We start from the raw sequence: 18,434 nt of genomic DNA on the forward strand, positions 1-18,434 counted from the left end.
GTGTCTCAGAGACAGTAGAAAGCAAAAGAAAAAAAAAAAAAAAAAAAAAGGGGCCAGCGAGGAAAAGGGCCATCCATAAATCCCCAGATCGAAAACGAAAAAACCAAAACAAATGCAAGGCATCAAAGACCATAACTGCTCCATGCGCCGGATTTTCAAACCTAAGAAAAGAGCATAGATAATGATTGGGAGTCGCTCACAACCATTTACTCAGCAGTATTCTGCTGTTGCTGGTTGGCAGCGTTGGCAGCCTTGCGGAGCTCGTACTCCTTGGTGAATTCCCGAGACAAGATACCCAGGTCCTTAATCAGAGCCTCGGAGGCGTTAATAACAGCCTGGCGGGGGGTGACTTCACCGTCGGTCTGAATACGCAGTTGGAACTCGGGGGTCAGCGGGTGAGGGACCTAATAGATCGATATTAGTATCTTTCAAGAAAGAACACCATGTGTATATAGCAGGTTGCTTACGCGGTAGGCAGCAAAGATCACATGGGCAGTCTTCAGGAGACGGTGGCGCAGCATGTTGCCAAGGGTGTGATCTTCCTTGCGGAAGGTAAATATGGCGGCGGAAGGAAGACCTAGAGAGATACAGTCAGTAAAATTGGCCGATCTATATCGATTAAAATGACTTACGGGTGTCAATCTCGACATCAATCTTGCTCTCGCCAGGGGCGAGCAGGATGGCTTCATACCTATATTCACGACCTGGTCAGCTTATGGTTCCCACATACCAAAAACGAGACATGAAGAGGCAGCAAAAGGACAAAGGACAAGGGAACAAAAGCCCTGATTCGTAAGCTTATTCAACTGACACGTCAAGGGCATCATCAGGGAGCATAGGACGAGGATGGCGTGGATGGGGACCCTGGCCGCGGCGACCAGCACGCTCTCTGGCGATGGCCGCAGTGGCCGTGATAATAGCAGGGCTCTGAGGCATGACTCCACAAAACAGAGATGGTGAAACAAAGAATTGACGGTAAACAAGAGGATGACACGGGAAAGGTGTTGACAGTGGAGGAGAGGGGATAAATAGACGTGATGCAATGCTCGCCGGGGCAGGAGCAACAGTGCGAGGAAAGTGCCATCAACGCGGTCCGAGTGCTTCCTTCCTTCCCACATTGGCAAGATACAGAAAAAGGAGAATGCATAGTTGACCCAGAATCCGGGGAATATGCTCTGCGGTACACATGATATCCAACCGAAATCGAAGATCCAGTATTCAAGGCATAACCAACTTCACCGGAGCGGCTTAAATTGAATAAAACTCGAGGAATTTAAGAAATTCTGGCATGCACTTACCGATCTGGAGCGTTCATGGTGGCGAGAAAGCTTTTTTTTAAGAAAGAATCAGGAGGTTTGAGGGCGACCACCTGTATCGGTATCGATGATAAGATTTTATGTATGTATCCAAGAAATGGTTGCAAAAGTGAGAAATTGACAAGGGTCAAAGGCAGGACGTAGTTTCAAGGCCTATTTATAGGTGACCAGTTCTTTGGGACTTGTGAAGACAATGGCGATCAAATGCACGTGTCCTCGGAATACGATTTTGAGGATGCTTATTGATAGCAAATAAGTTCAAACAAAGGAACCCAGCGGGGAGGTACACTTTAAAGCGTTATTTGGGCCCTGGCTTCGCAACCGTCTCTTTGCTCGATGTCGATGTTGAGTGATGAAGATATCGTGATACATCTCGATATCGATATCGATATCGATCATGTGACCAATCCGAAGTATGTCATCACGTGATCATATATGAACTCCATACTTGCGATCAGTGACGGGTTACTTCATCTTCGTCTCACTTTAACTCACTTTGTTGGTATTGGTGCTTCCAAATCAATGTTTGTGGCATAATTTCCACATTACACGTTCTTTACCTTTGTTAATCGAATGCAGAGGGTATCTCTCAACATCTACGACTTAATGTATTGTATTGTTTTTGTTCACTAGAGTCGATCATCCAACTAATGCATTTATGTTTGCTAGAATTTCCTATCAATTGAGTTGCAATATGCCTTGGAAGTCCGAGACACTTGGCCTACTAAACCCACTCAAAGTCATCATTGCACGCAAATCATCGTCTTGATATTACATGTAACATATATTAATGGTAGTGTATGGGAAAGCCGGTCTCAACCCAGATATACGCTATGGTAAGGTATACACTCCCACTGAAGCAGAAAACATGAAAACCTAAACAAAAGAAAGAAAGAACCTTGGGAAGAGCCGATATAACGGCCACAAGGCCCGAAATATATTAAAAGAGTCGAGTAGAGGCAGAGCGCTCTGACGAGAAGACGATGCAAAATGAAAAGACACAATAACAGATGGAAAAAAAGAAACACAAAGATGGGAACCTATCGGATAAATAACGCCATGTCTCTTCTCGTGCCGATATCATAAGAAAGCAGGTTTAAAAAAAAAAAAAAAAAAAGAAAAAGACAGAACTCAAAGACCAAAGCTTGACTAAAAGCACAAGGAAAGCATATGTATTCATACTTGTAAATGTCGAATCCCTCCTGCCCAGACCGGAATGACCAGGACACGGTGACACTAGAAAAGGCGGCATAGGGAATGAGGAGTGACATACAAGATGTGAGATGAGGGCTAGGGATGCATTATCGAGCCGACATATCCAATTGGCACGGCAAGCCCTTCTCTGAGTTGATGGTATGTGCGTCATATGTCATGTCGTAGAGGGAGCGGGGGATATTAGGAAACGCAAGCGGAAATGGAAATGCAGAGAAGAAAAGGGCAGGCTATACAGAGTAACGCGGACATATTTCTTTTCAAATGCAATGCAATCACGCTTTCATGGTTGAGTTGAGGAAGGGCGAAAGAAGGAAAGGAGAGGAAGACAGAACCAGGGGCTTAGTGCACAGCGCTCAGTAGATCCCCGAACGAAGACGTCCCTCGCTTCATCTTCCAGTTGCTCTTCTTTTTCTCGCGTTTCTTCACCATGTCAGCCCAGGCCTCGTCGTCATCCTCTTCATCTTCGGGGGCGGGCTTTTTATTTTCAAGGTCATTGCTCCGTGAAACGGGTCGGACGGTCACAGTGGCGAGATGCGATTTCGGAATGTGAGACTGAGGCAACGGCATGGACGGGTTGTGGTTTTCGTCACCAAAAGGCTTGTTTGTTGAGGATGCCACTGCGTAATTCGATTCGGACGGCATGATGGACACTGGCCGGTAACGAGGCGCCATGCCGACATTGCTGCGCTCTGACGGAGCGATTGAAGCAGCATATCCGGTGCTGGGGCGGAATGGGGTGCCGGACAGATTCGGCATGGGCGAGCCAGTCCTACGAGTTGAAATGTTGGGGTCTAACATGCTCATCGTACGCTGATCGATGTTGGGCAGCGAGGGCGGCATATTGAGAACGGATGTTGCAGGCATGGACATCGGCCGCAAGTTCGGGTTGCCGGCTATGGACTGAGGTCCCGATATAGATGGGGGGCCCATGGGAGGCGTGTTCATTGCTCCACCAGGCATCATCATAGGAGGCATTGGCATGCCTTGCATCATGGGTTGACCCTGCCCACCTGGCATTTGCATCATTTGCTGCATCCACTGCATTTGCATCTGCATCATGGTGGCCATCTGCTGCGATAGCTGGATAGAAGCCTGTTCCCCAGCGGTAATATTTTGCTGCTGCGGCTGCTGTTGCTGCGGCATCATCGAGTATGGCCGAGGCAATCCTGCCATCTCGTGCATTGCTTGTGTGTTCGGACTTCCTCTGCGCATCGCGCGCGCCCGCTCCTCATTTGCTATAACACCGACGAGACCTCCAGGGGGAGGCGCTGGGGACGAAGATCCTCCATATACTGAACCACCTCCGAACGCCAACGATTCACGGTTGGCGTTGTTAACCAGACCTGCACCGAAATAAGGATCTCGCGGCAAGTTCCTGGCAAAAGGTGGCAGACTACCCCGGCTGCCGTTGGGGTCTACACCTGAAACAGAGCTGGAAGATGATATATACGGCGGTTGCATGGATGCACGGAGGTTGGGATTGGAGCTGACATTGTTCAGGCGGGTTGGTGGGCGGTTCTGACCGGGAAAACCGTGCGCGGCCAGGATACCGAGTGGCACATCGTCATCCTCTTCCTCGCTGCTCTTCCCACTGTTGGACTTTGCCCCTAGTACAGACAGGCGACTGGGGTTCAAGTTGGGCGTGCTGTTGCTAGCTCCACTCATGACCGGACGTAGCGATTGAACGGGGGCTTGTTGACCTGTGATTTTCATCATTTGCTGACGATAAACAGAGAGATGAGCCTCCTGCTTTCGTCGTTGACGTTCCGTCTCACGCTGCTTCTCCACCTCATCTTGTTCATCAGACTCCTCGTGATCAGACTCGTCATCACTCCTAGTCGCATCGCTGTTGGAACGTCGAAGTTCTTGTTGCTGGCGATAGTGCTCGAACTGAGATGGAGTCATCACCTTGTTGCCCGGAGAGGTTGACTTTGGAAGGCTATCCGTGTACTGCACAGCCAACCGCGCGTGATCCGCAATGGAGGGGTCCAATCTGTCGGCCGGAGCGGGCGAACGGCGGTATTGGAACATATTATCAGGTTCTGGGTTCACTTGACCAGAGTAATTGGGTGCTTTGCCTTTATCAATCAACGGGGTTCCACCAGAGGGGCTACCCTCAGCCCACGGCGAAGTGCTTTCTTTGCCGAATACGACAGATTGTCGGACCATTTTGGCATCTTCATCATCAAAAGTTGCGGATTCCCCCTTGGCCGAATATATCCCACTCCTCCGCAGTCCTCCTCTCTCCGTCCCGCGCGGGCGCTCCAAGGAACGATGTGAAGTAGTGGCCTCGGCAAACTGGTTGGGAGATGGCGAAAGCTTCCGGAATCCAACAACTGTATCGAGGGCGGAGTGGCTCTGGTTCAGCGGTGGAGAATGCGGGCCACGTAGCAAGCCCTCCTCGGACGGGCGACGATCCCAAGAGTAAGGGGGTGATTCGACCGCAGTCGATCGATCTGTATTAATCGCAGCGGGTGGGGCAGCTCTGCTGTTTTGGAACTCGGGAAGAACATGCGTCGGGGGAGACGAGGAGTACTGTGATACTGTCAGCACTGCATCCTTACCTGAACGATATTGTAGCTCTTACCTTGGCCGGGTGAGGGGATGCTCCCCGCATTGCTGAACCCTCTCGTGTACCCATATTATCAAACATCGTATTGAAATCGTCATGCGAGGTGAGAGCGAAGTCTGTATCGGGCAGCTTGGGTGGAGTGGCCGTGCTGTCGGTGCTGCCCGTCATCGGGCGATTCTTTGCGGCATCTGGTGTTTGCTGGCGAGGAACATGCGGTCCTGACTTGCTGAATCGACCACCGAACGAGAAGGTTCGTCCTGCGGCGCGCAGTGCACTCGTGAGTGGCGGAGCTGGAACATCATGGATTCTGGAATGCGGGGATTGGGTCTCGTCGGGCGGCGGGACTTCGGTCGACGAGGGGAGGGTGGATGACGAGCTCAGCCTGGTTGACGTAGAACTTTCGTAGTTACCACTATCGTGGTTCCCAGTCAGCCGTCTCCTGAGAGAATCCATGGTCGAGGGGCGATCGTACCGGCTCTTGTCCAGGGGTCGCTGCCTCTCCGCAAAGATGTTATCAGAATCCTCCATCGACGGTACTGTATGACCTTCACTCAGTGGCTTGGTCAGTACCGCTCCATCCGTCATGGATCGATGAGGCCCCGGGCGCTCGAAGACTCGAAAGGAGGATTGGTGAGGGGGTTCCACGTCTTCTTCTAGAACATTGCCGGACGATTTCCGCCTGGTAAAGCTCTTAGGCAGTTTCATTGGTATGGAAGCAGGTGGTTTAACAGATCAGACTGGTATTTGAATAACCGGCCAGTGCGTCTTTGCGAAATCAGCTCTCTCATTAAGGTTTGGACGATCTTTGGGGGGTGTGTGTCGCCTTCTGAGCGTGATGTGTCGAATGTAAGTGATGCCGAAAAAGCGATCGGTCTAAATAGACAGGTATGATGATTGATCGAGGATAAACAAAGCAATTTTGGAAAGCTTAGGGGTTAAGCTGAGAAAGAATTGAAGTCAGTCAGAAGCTTCCAGGGAGAGAAGAAGCACAACACGGGTTTATCTAGCGGCCGATCAAAGGCCCGGCAGGAATCCACAGAGTGGGTTGACTTGCGCCTGTCCGATCTGATGGCATTTCACAACAAATTGGATAATTATGCTCGAATTCCTTGCAGGGCCTTGACTATGTGCGCTTCTTTTTTTTCTGGGAAAGAATTGAACCCACCATAGGTGTCGGGTGAGACGCGGAAATGTCCGTTTCAGTTCTCAAAGAAAACACCAATAAAAACTGGAGACGTGGGGAGTGGAGAGACCCTGGAACTAGAAACTACCAAGGGAGTGTAGAATGAAAAAAAAGGAAAAGAGAGAAGAGAGAGAAGAGAGAGAGAGAAAGAATGTGTCAAAAGAGAGGCAAAAAAAGAGAAGACGCTACTGACAGTCTAGTCCCTTTGGTATCCGGAGTGGTCCAGATATGGTCTGAGGAAATATGACTATTATTGATATTATCCTGTTATATTATGATCCTATTATATTACGATCCTAATTATGATCCTAATTATAATCCTAATTATTCCGTGTGATTATGTGCTCTAAAAGTTGGGCTCTCCCAATGATCTCATGGCAGTTCAATGTGAAACCATTTACTATACATAGTAAGAACTCCCTTCGTACATAAACAGTGGGCTGTTTTACTTTTTTTTGCCGTCTAAAAATAAAACATAATTTATAAAAAAAGGCAAACTCAATTGGAATGTTGAAATGCGAGTTGGGTCTAGACATATGTAGGTAATGTACACTTATCATAGTTATTAATGAAAAAAAGAATCCATTTTAAAAAGTACCCAATATTGAATGTTGTATACTTGGCTAAGTATTGACGAAATCCCCTCCCCTCCAATGCGACGCGCACATGTCACCGATCATCGATCACGTGAAGTCGATCACGATCGACATTGGCACATTCTACTTGCATACATCTCCTATCTAACGTATCCGCTTATCCACATACATATCTTCATCTGCAATTGAAATTTACATTGGATGTATCGGAGACTAGCTTACACGGTCGGCTGATAATCCTGTACCACCAATAGTGCCACAAGGCTCGACTGAGAACTTCTGATGGACACGAAAGATGTATTACATCGGGATGGGAAAAAGAGAACTCAAATGACCGCACATACAGGCACATACATCCACGATGGTTCCAAATGACACCAAAGGTAGATATCACTACTCCATCATGTTTCCAATCGGACAAAAAAAAAACACCCTCTCCCCCCACCTTTTACCACGGATTATAAGTTATCTTACAAAAATTGCAAAGTCGCAATTTCAGTTGGGCCCATCGTCTCGAGATGCGTCTGTTCGCTCGGATTGGGCCAAGGGGCCACGAGCGAGTCTATTTGGCGAAGTGCAGGTCATAGTTCAACCACTTGCGCGCATTGACGCCCTCCACATCAAGGCCGGGGGTACCGTAGGTCAAGGGCGCATAGAAAACAAAGCCCCAGATGGTGGCAGCCAGAATAACAAGGGTGGCGATCCAGCCCGCGATGAGCGACTTGCAGCCCATGCGTTCCTTGGCCGTGATGAACCGGCGCAGACTGCTAAGCGACCGCGCCTTGGACTTGCCCGAGGGGTCATCCACAGGGGGGAGTGCAGTGCGGGGATCGAGCGGCTGCAGGTTGAAAATGAATTCAATCAGTGCACCACACACCATGGTAGAGGCCAGGTGTGAGGGCAAGTAGTGATGCAGGAAGCGCTGGCGACCCATCAGCCAGAAGGGGAAGTAGTGCGCAGCCCAGCACAGGAACAAGAACCCGGTGCTGTTGTACAGACGCGAGCGCGTACCGGGGCCCCAAACTGATGAACGTGGGTTAGATTACCGAAGCAAAAGAACGGAATAAGAGCAGGATGTTTGATTTTTCGACTTACTTTCTTCCAATGCATCAACACCGCGGCGCAGCGAGAGCTGATCAGCACCAACAATGCCGGCAAACACAGCCAGAATACTGCTGGCAATCCACCATCCAATGGGGTTACCCAAGAAGTAGATCTGCTCACGAGTATCGTTCTTGGTCCAGAAGCTCACACCCCGCAACAGGAAGGGCCACTGGAAGGGCTCGGTGGCATAGGGGTGGCTGCTGGTCAGAGCGTTGTTGTGGTGGAACATGGCACCCTGCAGCTCGAAGTACTTGCGCAGGAAAGGCAGCGTCTTGACCTTACGTTCCTCCTTAACAAGACGAGGACTATCCTCCTCCAAGTTCTCGATGTTCTCAACGTACCACGCGTTGCTGGACTGGAGGATATTCTTGTTACCGTTAATTTCAGCCTGCTTGTAACCCCACTCTGGCAGCGGGGTGGTGTGAGTCCACAAAGCGACCCTGGTTGGAACGTGGACCAACTTGAACAGGCTGGCAAGAGTACGGAACTCCTGGGCAGCCTTGCCGGACTCAATCTTGAGCTCGAACAGGGTGTCGTTGTGGCGCTCACCATCAGCCAGTTCTTGAGAGACTGTAGTGAACTCTTGGTTGGTGGGGAAGAAGGGAGACGCAACATCGTGAGTAAGGAGATAACTCTCGGTTCCAACATGGCGAAGCTGGATCACGTCGCCGTTGCGCACGCTCTTGGGCTGAGATGGATCAACCAGAGGCTCGGCCGGCAGGATCTGCCACTGGTTGTTGGTGTCGTTGTGGGGATAACCAGTGACCTGCTGGCCCTGGCTGGAAATACGACCATCGTCATAACGTAGGGGGTACTTATCCCAGTGGCTGTGGAGGAAGACCTTGGTGTCCTTGTGACGCATGGTAATGGTGTCGAAGTATTGAATGCCAACGGACTGAGCGGTCATCTGGTTATCACTAAGAGTCTCCTGGAATTCAGGAGTCATGAAGTCGTCGCCGGGGCCAGACCGATTGAGAATAGCGAAGTGGACCTGGAACCAGAACAGGTAGAACATGAAGGGGATCACGACCAACCCAACAGCGCGAGCAATGAAGTGCTTGCCCCAGTTGATCATGCTCAGCGCTCCCTGCTCACGGTTGATATCCAGGAGGTTCCACAAGTCGATGAGGACTGCCGCGCCGATAGTCACGAAAGTGAAGAAACCGACGTATTTGGTGGAGATGACACAGCTCATGCAGAAGCCGGTCAGGAGAAGCCACTTCCACCACTTCCGGCTAAATGGTTGGTGACGCAACTTGTAGAAACGGACGTAGCACAAAATACTGAGTGCCATTGACAGCACGAGGGTTGAGTCCAAAAGGATCAGACGGTCCTCACCCACATGGGCGTTGTCAAACACCATCAGACCGGCAGCCAGCACACAGGCTGGTAGAGAGTAGCCAGACTCCCACATAATAAGGAACACGACAGGAATTGTCAAGGCACCGAGAGTAGCTGGCATGGCACGGAGGGAGAGGTAGGGCACGTTGTTTTCGATGTAAGAATCGCCAATGTTCTCGAACAGAAATCTTCCATCAAATCCAATGAGCCAGCCCATGGCGGCAAACAACAGCTTTCCAAAAGGCGGGTGTACATCGAAGAAATAGGTACGTTGAAGGTAGTAAGAAGCGAACTAGCCAAGTATTATCAATGTTAGTAAAAGGGGCACCTTTGTCGTAGAGATTAAGCCGCCACAAGACGCATTGGATCTCATACCTTGCCGAAATGAACCTCATCGAAGACAACCTCGTTAGGGAAATCGAGTCGGTAGAACCGCGTTGCGAAAGCCAGAAGGGTGAGAATCACTATGGCCAGCCAATAGTCCCATTCCGACTTCTGTTTGACCGGCACCGACACGGGAGTCGAGTCATCCTCAGAGGGCAACGCGGTGGGAACATCCTTCTTTCCGCCTCTCTTCCGCAGAGAGGGCGAAGGGGACGACATGTTGAAAGTATGAAATGTAGAGAGCGACCGAGAAACTACCTATAGCCAAATAGACTTCCGAGGGTGTCAGTAAACATCAACAAAACAGAAAAAAAGACCGCAATAGAGAGTAAGAGGAAGCTTACTAGAATCACCAAATAAGCATGGCACCCAACAATTGAGGCCAAGAAATCTATGAGAAAGGAAAGGAGATGTGGAGGGGGTTGACAGTAGAGCGTTGCGTGTCTTCTTGGTTTCCGGGTAGGGCGGTGGCCCAGGCGGCTCTACGTATACAAATCCACAAAAAGGGTGATTCGCACGTACACTCCTTGTTTCCTTCAACTGTCGAGTCGACTATTCAAAGAAATTGAACCTTGGAAGTTCGAGTTTATTATTAATTTACACGTATGGTGTCCTATTAATCTTTTCATGCCGACTGATTCATGCAGGAACATGTGATCTCTCCTTTGACCAACTTTTCGTTGTCTTTTCTCACATCTAATTGGAGAGATATTCGTAACGGAAAGTTGTGGTATATTATCATTGAAATATTACTGGTCTGGAGCTTTACTAGTTAACAAAGAGTCTCTCTAACTAGTTGTCCCTTGTCACGGTCAGCCAATTTGGGTTTGGACAGTGCCGAAATGCAAGATGTAGTTCGACTGGACACATTCCTTCCCAACGTGCTGCGTACAGCAGTAGCCTAATGACTGAGGGCGCGACGTTCCCACGTGCGAGTATAAACCCCGCGTTCCTCTTCAGACATTCGTATTCTTGGTCAACTTCCACTGGTTGTTCGTAGCCAACTGTGTCTGCCCTTGACAAATGTTCAATGTGGCGAGGTATATCGCACTGGATCCGGAGTATGATCAAGCCAGATTAACGCCTTTCATCTATCTCAACCTCCCGAATGACAAGCCACAAGGCCTTCTTGAAAGGAGCTTCTTCCTGCTTGGCCTCTTGACTGTAAACATCGCCTTTCCTGTGCATGCCTCTACTCTCCCGGTCTCGGAAACCCATGCCTCTCCTCTCCTCGTCCCTCGGCTCATTATACTTCTTCAACGAGGCGTTGAGCCGCGTCAACTTAGACTTGGAAGACCAAGGCAACACCTCAAATTCAAGTTCAGCAATCCAGGGCTGTAAAGTCTTAATCCTCTGCTGCAAATCAATTTCCTGCTGCTGCCTTTCATTTGCGGCAGTGCTGGCCATGGACGCCTCGTACTGGAGTTGTAAAAACAGAGGCGCCTGCTGATTGATCTTGCCCTGAGAATCCAACATAGGGAACTGAGCGACATGTGCCAACGCATCCAGTTTTGCAATTTCAACTCTCAAGCCGCGTGGACCGAAGATGTCCCGATTAGCTTGCTTGATGGATGAGTCCGTACGGCTTTTGGACATGCCTTGGCTACTCAGATTTGCGAGTCCGCTGACAGCATTCCCAATCCAATGTAGTGGGAATAAGATTGGGACGGACTTCAAGATTCCGCCCGTGACATCTAGAACCTGGAGGGGTGGACTGGCGGCTATGTCTTTGTTCAGTTGGTCGAGGAAGGCAAGGAAGGATTCCTTGGGGAGTTGGTGGTTTTTTAGGATGGGTGGATATGCTCGAATGAATGGAGAATCAGAGGAGGAGGTGAGGGCTGGAATTGCGATTGGTTTGTGGCTTATTTGAAAAGGGGGTTCTTGAACTGGTAGTGATCTGCTTGGTTGTGTCGAGGGTCCTGCTGTGTATGCTGGGGTTTCTTGTATAGGTGGTGACCGGCTTGGTTGCGTAGAGGGCTCGGCAGTGTATGTGTATACTGGAGGGTGGTCTGCTACCTCCCCTTCATCAGTGTATCCCAAACGCTCGAACGGATTTTGTCTCTTTTCATCGGCCATTGTGTGAATGAAAGAAAATAGGCTGGTCTTCTCGTAAGCGTCTGGGGGCCAACATCCTTTTAAGTCTACAACATTGTAAAAGCGGGGTGGAGTGAGCTCAGCCTCAGATTATTCTAGTTGCTTGAATTGGTTAGAACGATACACAGATAATTAAAATAAGCCTTTTAACTTAGCCACAACTGGGCACCTGGGTAGCATCAACGGTGTCTCCAAGGTTGCCTACGTAGGTACTTTTGGGATGCGCTACGCCTCATCGGGTATCCTTTGCGAAATGGCGTCACCCGTGCAGGATTTCTTTCACAGCCTCAAATTATACGTTAGGATAGGGCACAAAGAAGGTGGTATGGGACATATGTATTGATTTATTGTGGTTTTATTGGTTATGTGTTTGACACAGAACAAGCTCAAATGCCCAAAGCAAACCATTCACTCCCAATAATGCTGCCAACATATGCAAACCGGATTGGCCAAATATGAACTCGCAATCTCAAGCAAATATTATGGTTCATGGGTATCACTCAAGTATCTTATGGCCTTAATCATCGTCCGTAATATTCAAAAGCTCCAATTCCGTCGAGACTAAAGCCTGGAACTCCGCCCGTGGCATTCCAGTGGCCTTTGCCAAGCGGAACAAGCTCTTGATGCTCGTACCGATATGTTGCTTCACTCCCACCTCGTAGGTGGACTGGCTCTCTGCCTCGTGCTCCAGTTTAGCGATAGCATCAGAGCTACCGGAAGATGCAGAGGCCGGCCGCGGGTGACTCAAATCTTGTGCGGCCTTATCACTGGGGATATGGTCTGGGGAATATCCATTGGTGCGGGGCTCGTCGTCTGTATTGACTGCGTTCACCTGTCGTCGCAAGAGATTGGCCAGCATATCTCCGTTGAGCGATGACGGTCCAACCTCCGGTTGCTCCTCCGTGGGATCATGATTATCCATAGCCGGCTGCACATCGCCGTACTGCGAGAAATATGACTGCTCAGATAAGCCAGATGGACCGGGCTTTGATGAACCAGCATGCGGTGCGGGGGTCTTAGCTCCGGGTGTGGAGTCGTACTGAGCCCAGTAATCATCGTCGTCGTCGTCGTCGTCGTCGTTCTCCATGCTGTTTTCCTGGGCTTTCTCCTCCTCGGCAGCCTTCAGTGTCTCAGCCAGGAGCTGATCCTTTGCCTGAACATTGGCCTCGCCGATGGAAGAAGCCCAGGTATCGTCATCCTCAGCAGGTCCGTCACGTGGCAAAAGTTCCGCGACTCGCCAGCCACGGCCACCTCCCTCCTCGTCTGTCGGGCACCACAAATAGACCACCATCAAACTGTATTCGGGGAGTGGAACTTGTGCTTTGAGAGTCTCATCGTCGACCCGTTTGTATGTCACCGGAAGTTCATCCGGAAGCTCGATTTCACCCGATACAGGGTGTGGTTCAAATGTGGCACCATCAATGACCCTCTGTAGCCGCTCTGCTTTCCCAGCATCCCAGCACAGTAGCTGCAGCCATGATTCAGTGGAAGATGTGGATAGCGAACTGAGAACCCCGACTCGTTGGCGCAGAATAGGGGAGAGAAGTGGTAACAGAGCTGGGGGTGCGCGGGGCGAGACGAAGGCTAGTGGGAGGCATGCGAGGAGGGGAGGGAGTAGTTCGCGAGTTTCCGGTGGGTTGATGAGTTCGACCATAATGGCTTTAGGTATGGAATGCGGAGAGAGGGAAAGTAGAAATCGTGAGGGGGAGGGGGGAGGTCAAAGGCAGTGTTTTGCAAGCTCCGGGCTCCATTCGACCGAACGTGGGGCAACAAATAGAGCAATCACCGGGCCGTAAAGCTTACTACGTCCATGGTTCAATCGGGCCTAAGGCTAAATCTTCTCCGTGCCTGGATATTTTGATAATTTCTATAGTGTCATGCTTGCATATGTATGTAATTAGTTCTATTTGCTTTTGTTTTCCTATTTTAACCCAGCCCTTGCGCTAACTGCAGAGGCTCTAATCTAAATATCCTTCTTCCTATTGGCTTCTTCGGATATTATCCAGCATCAACCTGAACGTGAACATCTCATAAAATAAATTCACCGGCTGTTATCCCAACTCTGGAAGTCCCGCATTCCACATTCCACATTCCAAGTATAATCTGTCAGCCCGAGACACGCTCGGAGTAGAATCAGTCACCGGCCAATTTGGAATCGTTCCAGTATTAGGCGTGTACGGAGTACTAAAAGTATGTGCATACAAAGCCGACTAGCATGGCTTCAGTCCCTTCAAAAAAAAAAAAAAGAAAAGTAAAGAAGTAAGACATCACAAGACCGGTTATAAACAAATGAATATGTATACTACATATACTTATGAGCAAGGTAGAAAAATTTAAAGCGGAAAAGGAGGATGGTTAAATGGAGCTACCGAGGGCTTATTAGTCTGAGAAGAGCAAGGCTTAGATAGGCAGGAGTTTAAGTACATGGTAGAATATGATTGGATTGGAGAAACGCGATCGACATCAAAATATACGGAGATAACGGATATCTCGACCACTTCTCCATCTGCAGTCACAATCCGAGTCGAAATCAATCCAAGACGCACAGTTGCCCAGATAGTCCTTTTCGAACACTAAGGCTATGTTATCTCAGTCACCCAGCCCTATAGGAACCATACTCCTTTTGGAACTCTAAAAACGCCCCCGCCTGCAAACCAGCTCGGCAACCGAAAAAGTGTCAAGTATTCGCGAAGAAACAATGAAACAGCAACACCATCCACCATGATTTGAAATCAGTAGTATGCCAGCTGAATCAGTCCATAGGTTTCGATCTAATTAGATGAGATCGTATAAATATCTCTGTATCCTCAACCTCGAGCAATATTCAGCATCCGCGTTTGTGATCTTCTCTTTCTTCCTGCTGTCAAAGTAAAACTACAGGATAATTACTTCCATTTATACTGTGTTGGAAATGCCGTCTTATGTTATCACTGGGGTCTCTAGGGGTATTGGGGTGAGTTTTATTCCCGAGCAACGGAATGAAGACTAACCTTTCTCAACCAAAACAGTGGGAGTTACTTCGACAGCTGTCCCGCGATTCGAGCAATACTATAATCGGGATTGTTCGCAACAAGTCTGCAACCCAGGCGAAGGCGAAGGAAGAGTTGCCGGAACGTACCAACATCCATATCGTGCAGGCCGATATCACCCATTATACTGCTTTAAAGGTTGGGACTTTCAAATACACAGAAGGATTCTATGTTGACAACTCCTTATAGGCTGCGGCGGCGGAGACTGCAACAATCACTGGCGGGGGGCTCGATTATCTCATCGCCAACGCTGGGCTGGTATCCACCTTTGATGCTTATGATCCGATCGGGATTCTGTGAGTCCACCTAGATTAAACCATTAAGTCGTGGAATATGGCAGTCATTGACCGTGTGACACGATCAAAAAGAGGCCAGCAGCCCGAAGCCCTAGAGGAGAACCTTATCAAGTGTTTCAAAATCAACACAGTCAGCAACATTCACTTGTTCAACTTGTTCATGCCCTTGATTATGAAGGGAGAAGTCAAGAAAGTTATTGCCATCTCTAGTGGCCATGCCTCCCTCGATGCCATCTCTAATTTAAGGATCGAGGTCGCCTCTCTCTATACCATCAGTAAGGCTGGCCTCAACGCTGCTGTGGCCAAGTTCAGCGCGCAGTATGCAAAGGATGGCGTCCTTTTCATGAGCATTTGTCCCGGGATGGTTGATACGGGCCACTTTGCTAACGGTATGTTTGAGTTTGTTCTCATTTTCTGTTGGACACGGCAATCTGATCTTCTTTTAGCAACCGAGGAGCAGCTGAAGGGCTTGGCAGGGATGTTAGGTGCATTCGCCCGGTATGCACCCAACTTCAAGGGTCCCAGCCCACCAGAGACTGCGGTGCAGGATCTGGTCTCAGTTATGGAAAAGGCAAGTGTTAAGGGTGGCGATGGCGGTTCCTTTGTGTCGCACTATGGCAACCAACAGTGGCTGTAGAGACTTTTCCAACTGCTCTTTCTTAGAGCTCATAGTTGAATCAATATCTGAAATGTTATCCTTGATAATTTTGGAGAAGGGAGTGAATTGTCATCTCATTTGGAGTACCGATTATATTGCCAATGAAATGATATTTAAGCGAGCAATGTGTCCTGTCCACTTCAATCGATTTGTATTAGTCTTAAGGGGGTAATATCCATGGTACACTTACGGTTAAGAATATCCAAAATAATTCGATAAGGACACTAGATGCCAGTTCTTAATTCACCAGTTAGAGAAATCGTATGTGCTGTAACCCATCTCAGCAAAGAAATATACAAAGTGTAACCTTTTTTTCGGTTAGACAAAAGTAGGCAGAATAGTGCAACAGCTCATAATGGCACTGAGCTTTTCAGTATAGCCAATCTCGTCGTGGGAAAGATCGTCTTGAACCCAGATGGCCTGAATCAGCTTCTTGGTAATAAACAGGGAGCGTGATGAATCCCGCTTCTCTGTCCTGGAAATTAAATCCAGGACTATACACCTTTCTGCATCGGTTCGCGCTTCGCAACCCAAGATAAACAGCGGATACTGACGTTCACATGAACTGAGCTCAGAGAAAATACTGAAGGCTCGTTCAACCCGTTGTTGAGTATCAGCGGCCGGCTCTAGGGTGTTTCCAAATGCTCGGTTAAGGTAGACGAGAGTGGCTAGTTGGAAGAGTTCCACAAGAGTCGCCATGCTAGGATTCTCGTCGATTCTCGTGTCCGAGATCGGAATGGACCGGACCCTCCATGCGAGGATTTTAAGGTAGCTTTTAAAGTTGTCGGCTTCTTCGGATGGAGATATATGAGTCAAGTTTATTGCCACTAGATTGCAGACCTCAGTCAAAGACTTCAGGATTTTGGTAAACGGGGATTGGGTTGAGTGTGTGATCTATCTCTGTTCAATTAGCAATTTGACTTATTTGGAACGCAAGAATACTATACCAACCTCCATACAGGGATCAGTATTCACCGGTAACGACATGATGTCTACCGGGTTGTCTAAATCTACGAGAGGCCTGTCGATGGTCGGCGGGTGCCAGTGTGTAAGACTGAAGCGGGATAATACATCATGGTAATATACCCAGTCAAGCAAAGTATTGAAGTCGCTATCCCCTTTAAATAGGTTGAGAGATGAGGCTTTGATGACACTTTTTACACCGATAATGTACGATCGCCATTGACCAGAGGTACATGACGCTTGGTAGATCTGGGTTGACGACCGCATTAATATAGGTCAAGTTTATCACTAAGGGGTAGAATCTAAAGGTACAAACCTCATATGAGCATAAGAGCATCCCCGCAGCAACATGCTGGACTGTTTCCATGGCGCTGATTTCGCGATTTGATGCAGCGCTTAGGGCCTTTAAAGCATCAATCTTGAGCTCGGCGGCCTGTGAGTGCAGCCCAGAACGGTGTAAAGAGGACAACGCGAGCAAAGAGCGCAGCACTGCAGCGGTGGATGGGGCATTATTGACGAGAGCCATGCGGACAAGCATGTTGCCCACATTGGCCGGGTCATGACCAAAGGTGGTTAAAGAACAGGATGCGGTGGATTGAACTGCAATAGTGGTCAGTTTCTTAGAAGATTCGATGGATTAATGGGTCGCGTTTCACACACAGTAATGAAATAAGAAGTTTTCTGTAACATCTAACTTGAATGGATTAAATGGCATCGGCGATCGTAGTGTCAGTCGGTGGTATTCTATAGCACATCAGTATTCCTGCTCCTTCGCTGATTATATAAACACCCCATGATGGTAAGCATTACCGCTCGATACTAGACCGAAGAGATAGCGGTGCATCTGGATGTCCCAGGTGGATATATTAACCAGGTGCGCATCAGAGAAACGAGGCCGCGTGCTCCTCTGCTGTAGGGATGAGCGTGCCACCATAGCACGTCGCTTATCATTGGCCTTTGGCCACGACAGCCGGAGGCCGTAGCCTTTGCAGGTGCGGTTCGATTGGGAACACTGAGAGCATGCTGGGACAGTCCGATCGCAGAGAATCCGCCGATCTGCGACCGAACGTCAGCAAGTTCAATCAAGTTCACATAGTGGAGCGTGAACTAGTGGTTACCCAAAAAGGAACATACCCTTGCATGTCCCACAGCTTCGACTCGCCATGTTAGTTCTGAGTAGCCTATCGAACTCTTCGCACTAGTCAGAGAAGTTCAGGCAAAGGGCAACTTTTGGCGGTCATTGGGGGATAAGAATGAGACTTAAGATAACGATGATCATCTGACTGCGATGGCTGTCTATGCGTGGGGGCTGATATTGTGCCAAGCACTACCCGTCGACCTTAGTGTTTCCTCATGAGCCAAGGATTAGAAGCGGAATTAACTCCGTAAGATCTATGATATCTCAAAAAGCAGTAGCCTCACATCAAGATGGATAATTAAATACCCCATAGTATTACTCAATATAACATCCTGCGTTTTTTCCGTGATAGTATTGTGCTCGATTGAGGTGGCGAAATCGGATGTTTTCTTCAAGAGAAATGTTGTATACACCATTGTGGGAGGGATCGTGCTATCTCGCAGGGCAAAATTTGGAATGTGCCCTGTCACATGCTCCTAGGAATTTCAAGCTGTTTACGCCTATTGTGTATGGATCTGAGGAATTGACCGGTGCATTGGCTTGCT

The 18,434-nt window shown here is 48.8% G+C and overlaps 8 protein-coding genes across 8 annotated transcripts; 1 reads left to right on the forward strand and 7 right to left on the reverse strand.

Annotated features, from left to right (window-relative positions):
• Positions 1-206: 206 nt before the first annotated feature.
• On the reverse strand, positions 207-936 carry N7537_002257 (DNA-directed RNA polymerase II core subunit RPB11; the record flags this gene model as incomplete). Its single annotated transcript, XM_056893315.1, has 4 exons — positions 207-404; positions 468-577; positions 633-691; positions 812-936. 4 exons carry the CDS (start codon positions 934-936, stop codon positions 207-209), a joined length of 492 nt encoding a protein of 163 aa, XP_056758310.1.
• A 1,320-nt stretch (positions 937-2,256) lies between these two features.
• N7537_002258 (uncharacterized protein) lies at positions 2,257-2,587 on the reverse strand (the record flags this gene model as incomplete). Its single annotated transcript, XM_056893316.1, has 2 exons — positions 2,257-2,356; positions 2,499-2,587. 2 exons carry the CDS (start codon positions 2,585-2,587, stop codon positions 2,257-2,259), a joined length of 189 nt encoding a protein of 62 aa, XP_056758311.1.
• Positions 2,588-2,870: 283 nt separating this feature from the next.
• On the reverse strand, positions 2,871-5,808 carry N7537_002259 (uncharacterized protein; the record flags this gene model as incomplete). Its single annotated transcript, XM_056893317.1, has 2 exons — positions 2,871-5,066; positions 5,119-5,808. 2 exons carry the CDS (start codon positions 5,806-5,808, stop codon positions 2,871-2,873), a joined length of 2,886 nt encoding a protein of 961 aa, XP_056758312.1.
• A 1,636-nt stretch (positions 5,809-7,444) lies between these two features.
• Positions 7,445-10,122, reverse strand: pmt4 (dolichyl-phosphate-mannose-protein mannosyltransferase; the record flags this gene model as incomplete). Its single annotated transcript, XM_056893318.1, has 4 exons — positions 10,056-10,122; positions 9,703-9,984; positions 7,978-9,619; positions 7,445-7,905 (listed from the first exon to the last, which is right to left on the reverse strand). The coding sequence occupies exons 2-4, from the start codon at positions 9,928-9,930 to the stop codon at positions 7,445-7,447; spliced, it is 2,331 nt and encodes a 776-aa protein (XP_056758313.1). The 5' UTR covers positions 9,931-9,984; positions 10,056-10,122.
• A 666-nt stretch (positions 10,123-10,788) lies between these two features.
• Positions 10,789-11,787, reverse strand: N7537_002261 (uncharacterized protein; the record flags this gene model as incomplete). The annotated part of the gene is made up of 1 exon (XM_056893319.1): positions 10,789-11,787. One exon carries the CDS (start codon positions 11,785-11,787, stop codon positions 10,789-10,791), a length of 999 nt encoding a protein of 332 aa, XP_056758314.1.
• A 535-nt stretch (positions 11,788-12,322) lies between these two features.
• Positions 12,323-13,459, reverse strand: N7537_002262 (uncharacterized protein; the record flags this gene model as incomplete). The annotated part of the gene is made up of 1 exon (XM_056893320.1): positions 12,323-13,459. The coding sequence occupies one exon, from the start codon at positions 13,457-13,459 to the stop codon at positions 12,323-12,325; it is 1,137 nt and encodes a 378-aa protein (XP_056758315.1).
• A 1,257-nt stretch (positions 13,460-14,716) lies between these two features.
• Positions 14,717-15,767, forward strand: N7537_002263 (uncharacterized protein; the record flags this gene model as incomplete). Its single annotated transcript, XM_056893321.1, has 5 exons — positions 14,717-14,758; positions 14,814-14,972; positions 15,024-15,130; positions 15,203-15,519; positions 15,577-15,767. The coding sequence occupies 5 exons, from the start codon at positions 14,717-14,719 to the stop codon at positions 15,765-15,767; spliced, it is 816 nt and encodes a 271-aa protein (XP_056758316.1).
• A 339-nt stretch (positions 15,768-16,106) lies between these two features.
• Positions 16,107-17,916, reverse strand: N7537_002264 (Zn(II)2Cys6 transcription factor; the record flags this gene model as incomplete). Its single annotated transcript, XM_056893322.1, has 6 exons — positions 16,107-16,682; positions 16,740-17,000; positions 17,068-17,351; positions 17,412-17,495; positions 17,562-17,807; positions 17,886-17,916. 6 exons carry the CDS (start codon positions 17,914-17,916, stop codon positions 16,107-16,109), a joined length of 1,482 nt encoding a protein of 493 aa, XP_056758317.1.
• Positions 17,917-18,434: the final 518 nt, after the last annotated feature.

Source organism: Penicillium hordei (assembly GCF_028827395.1).
Source record: "Penicillium hordei strain IBT 12815 chromosome Unknown utg000001l_segment0_segment0, whole genome shotgun sequence".
Taxonomy (NCBI): Eukaryota; Fungi; Ascomycota; class Eurotiomycetes; order Eurotiales; family Aspergillaceae; genus Penicillium; species Penicillium hordei.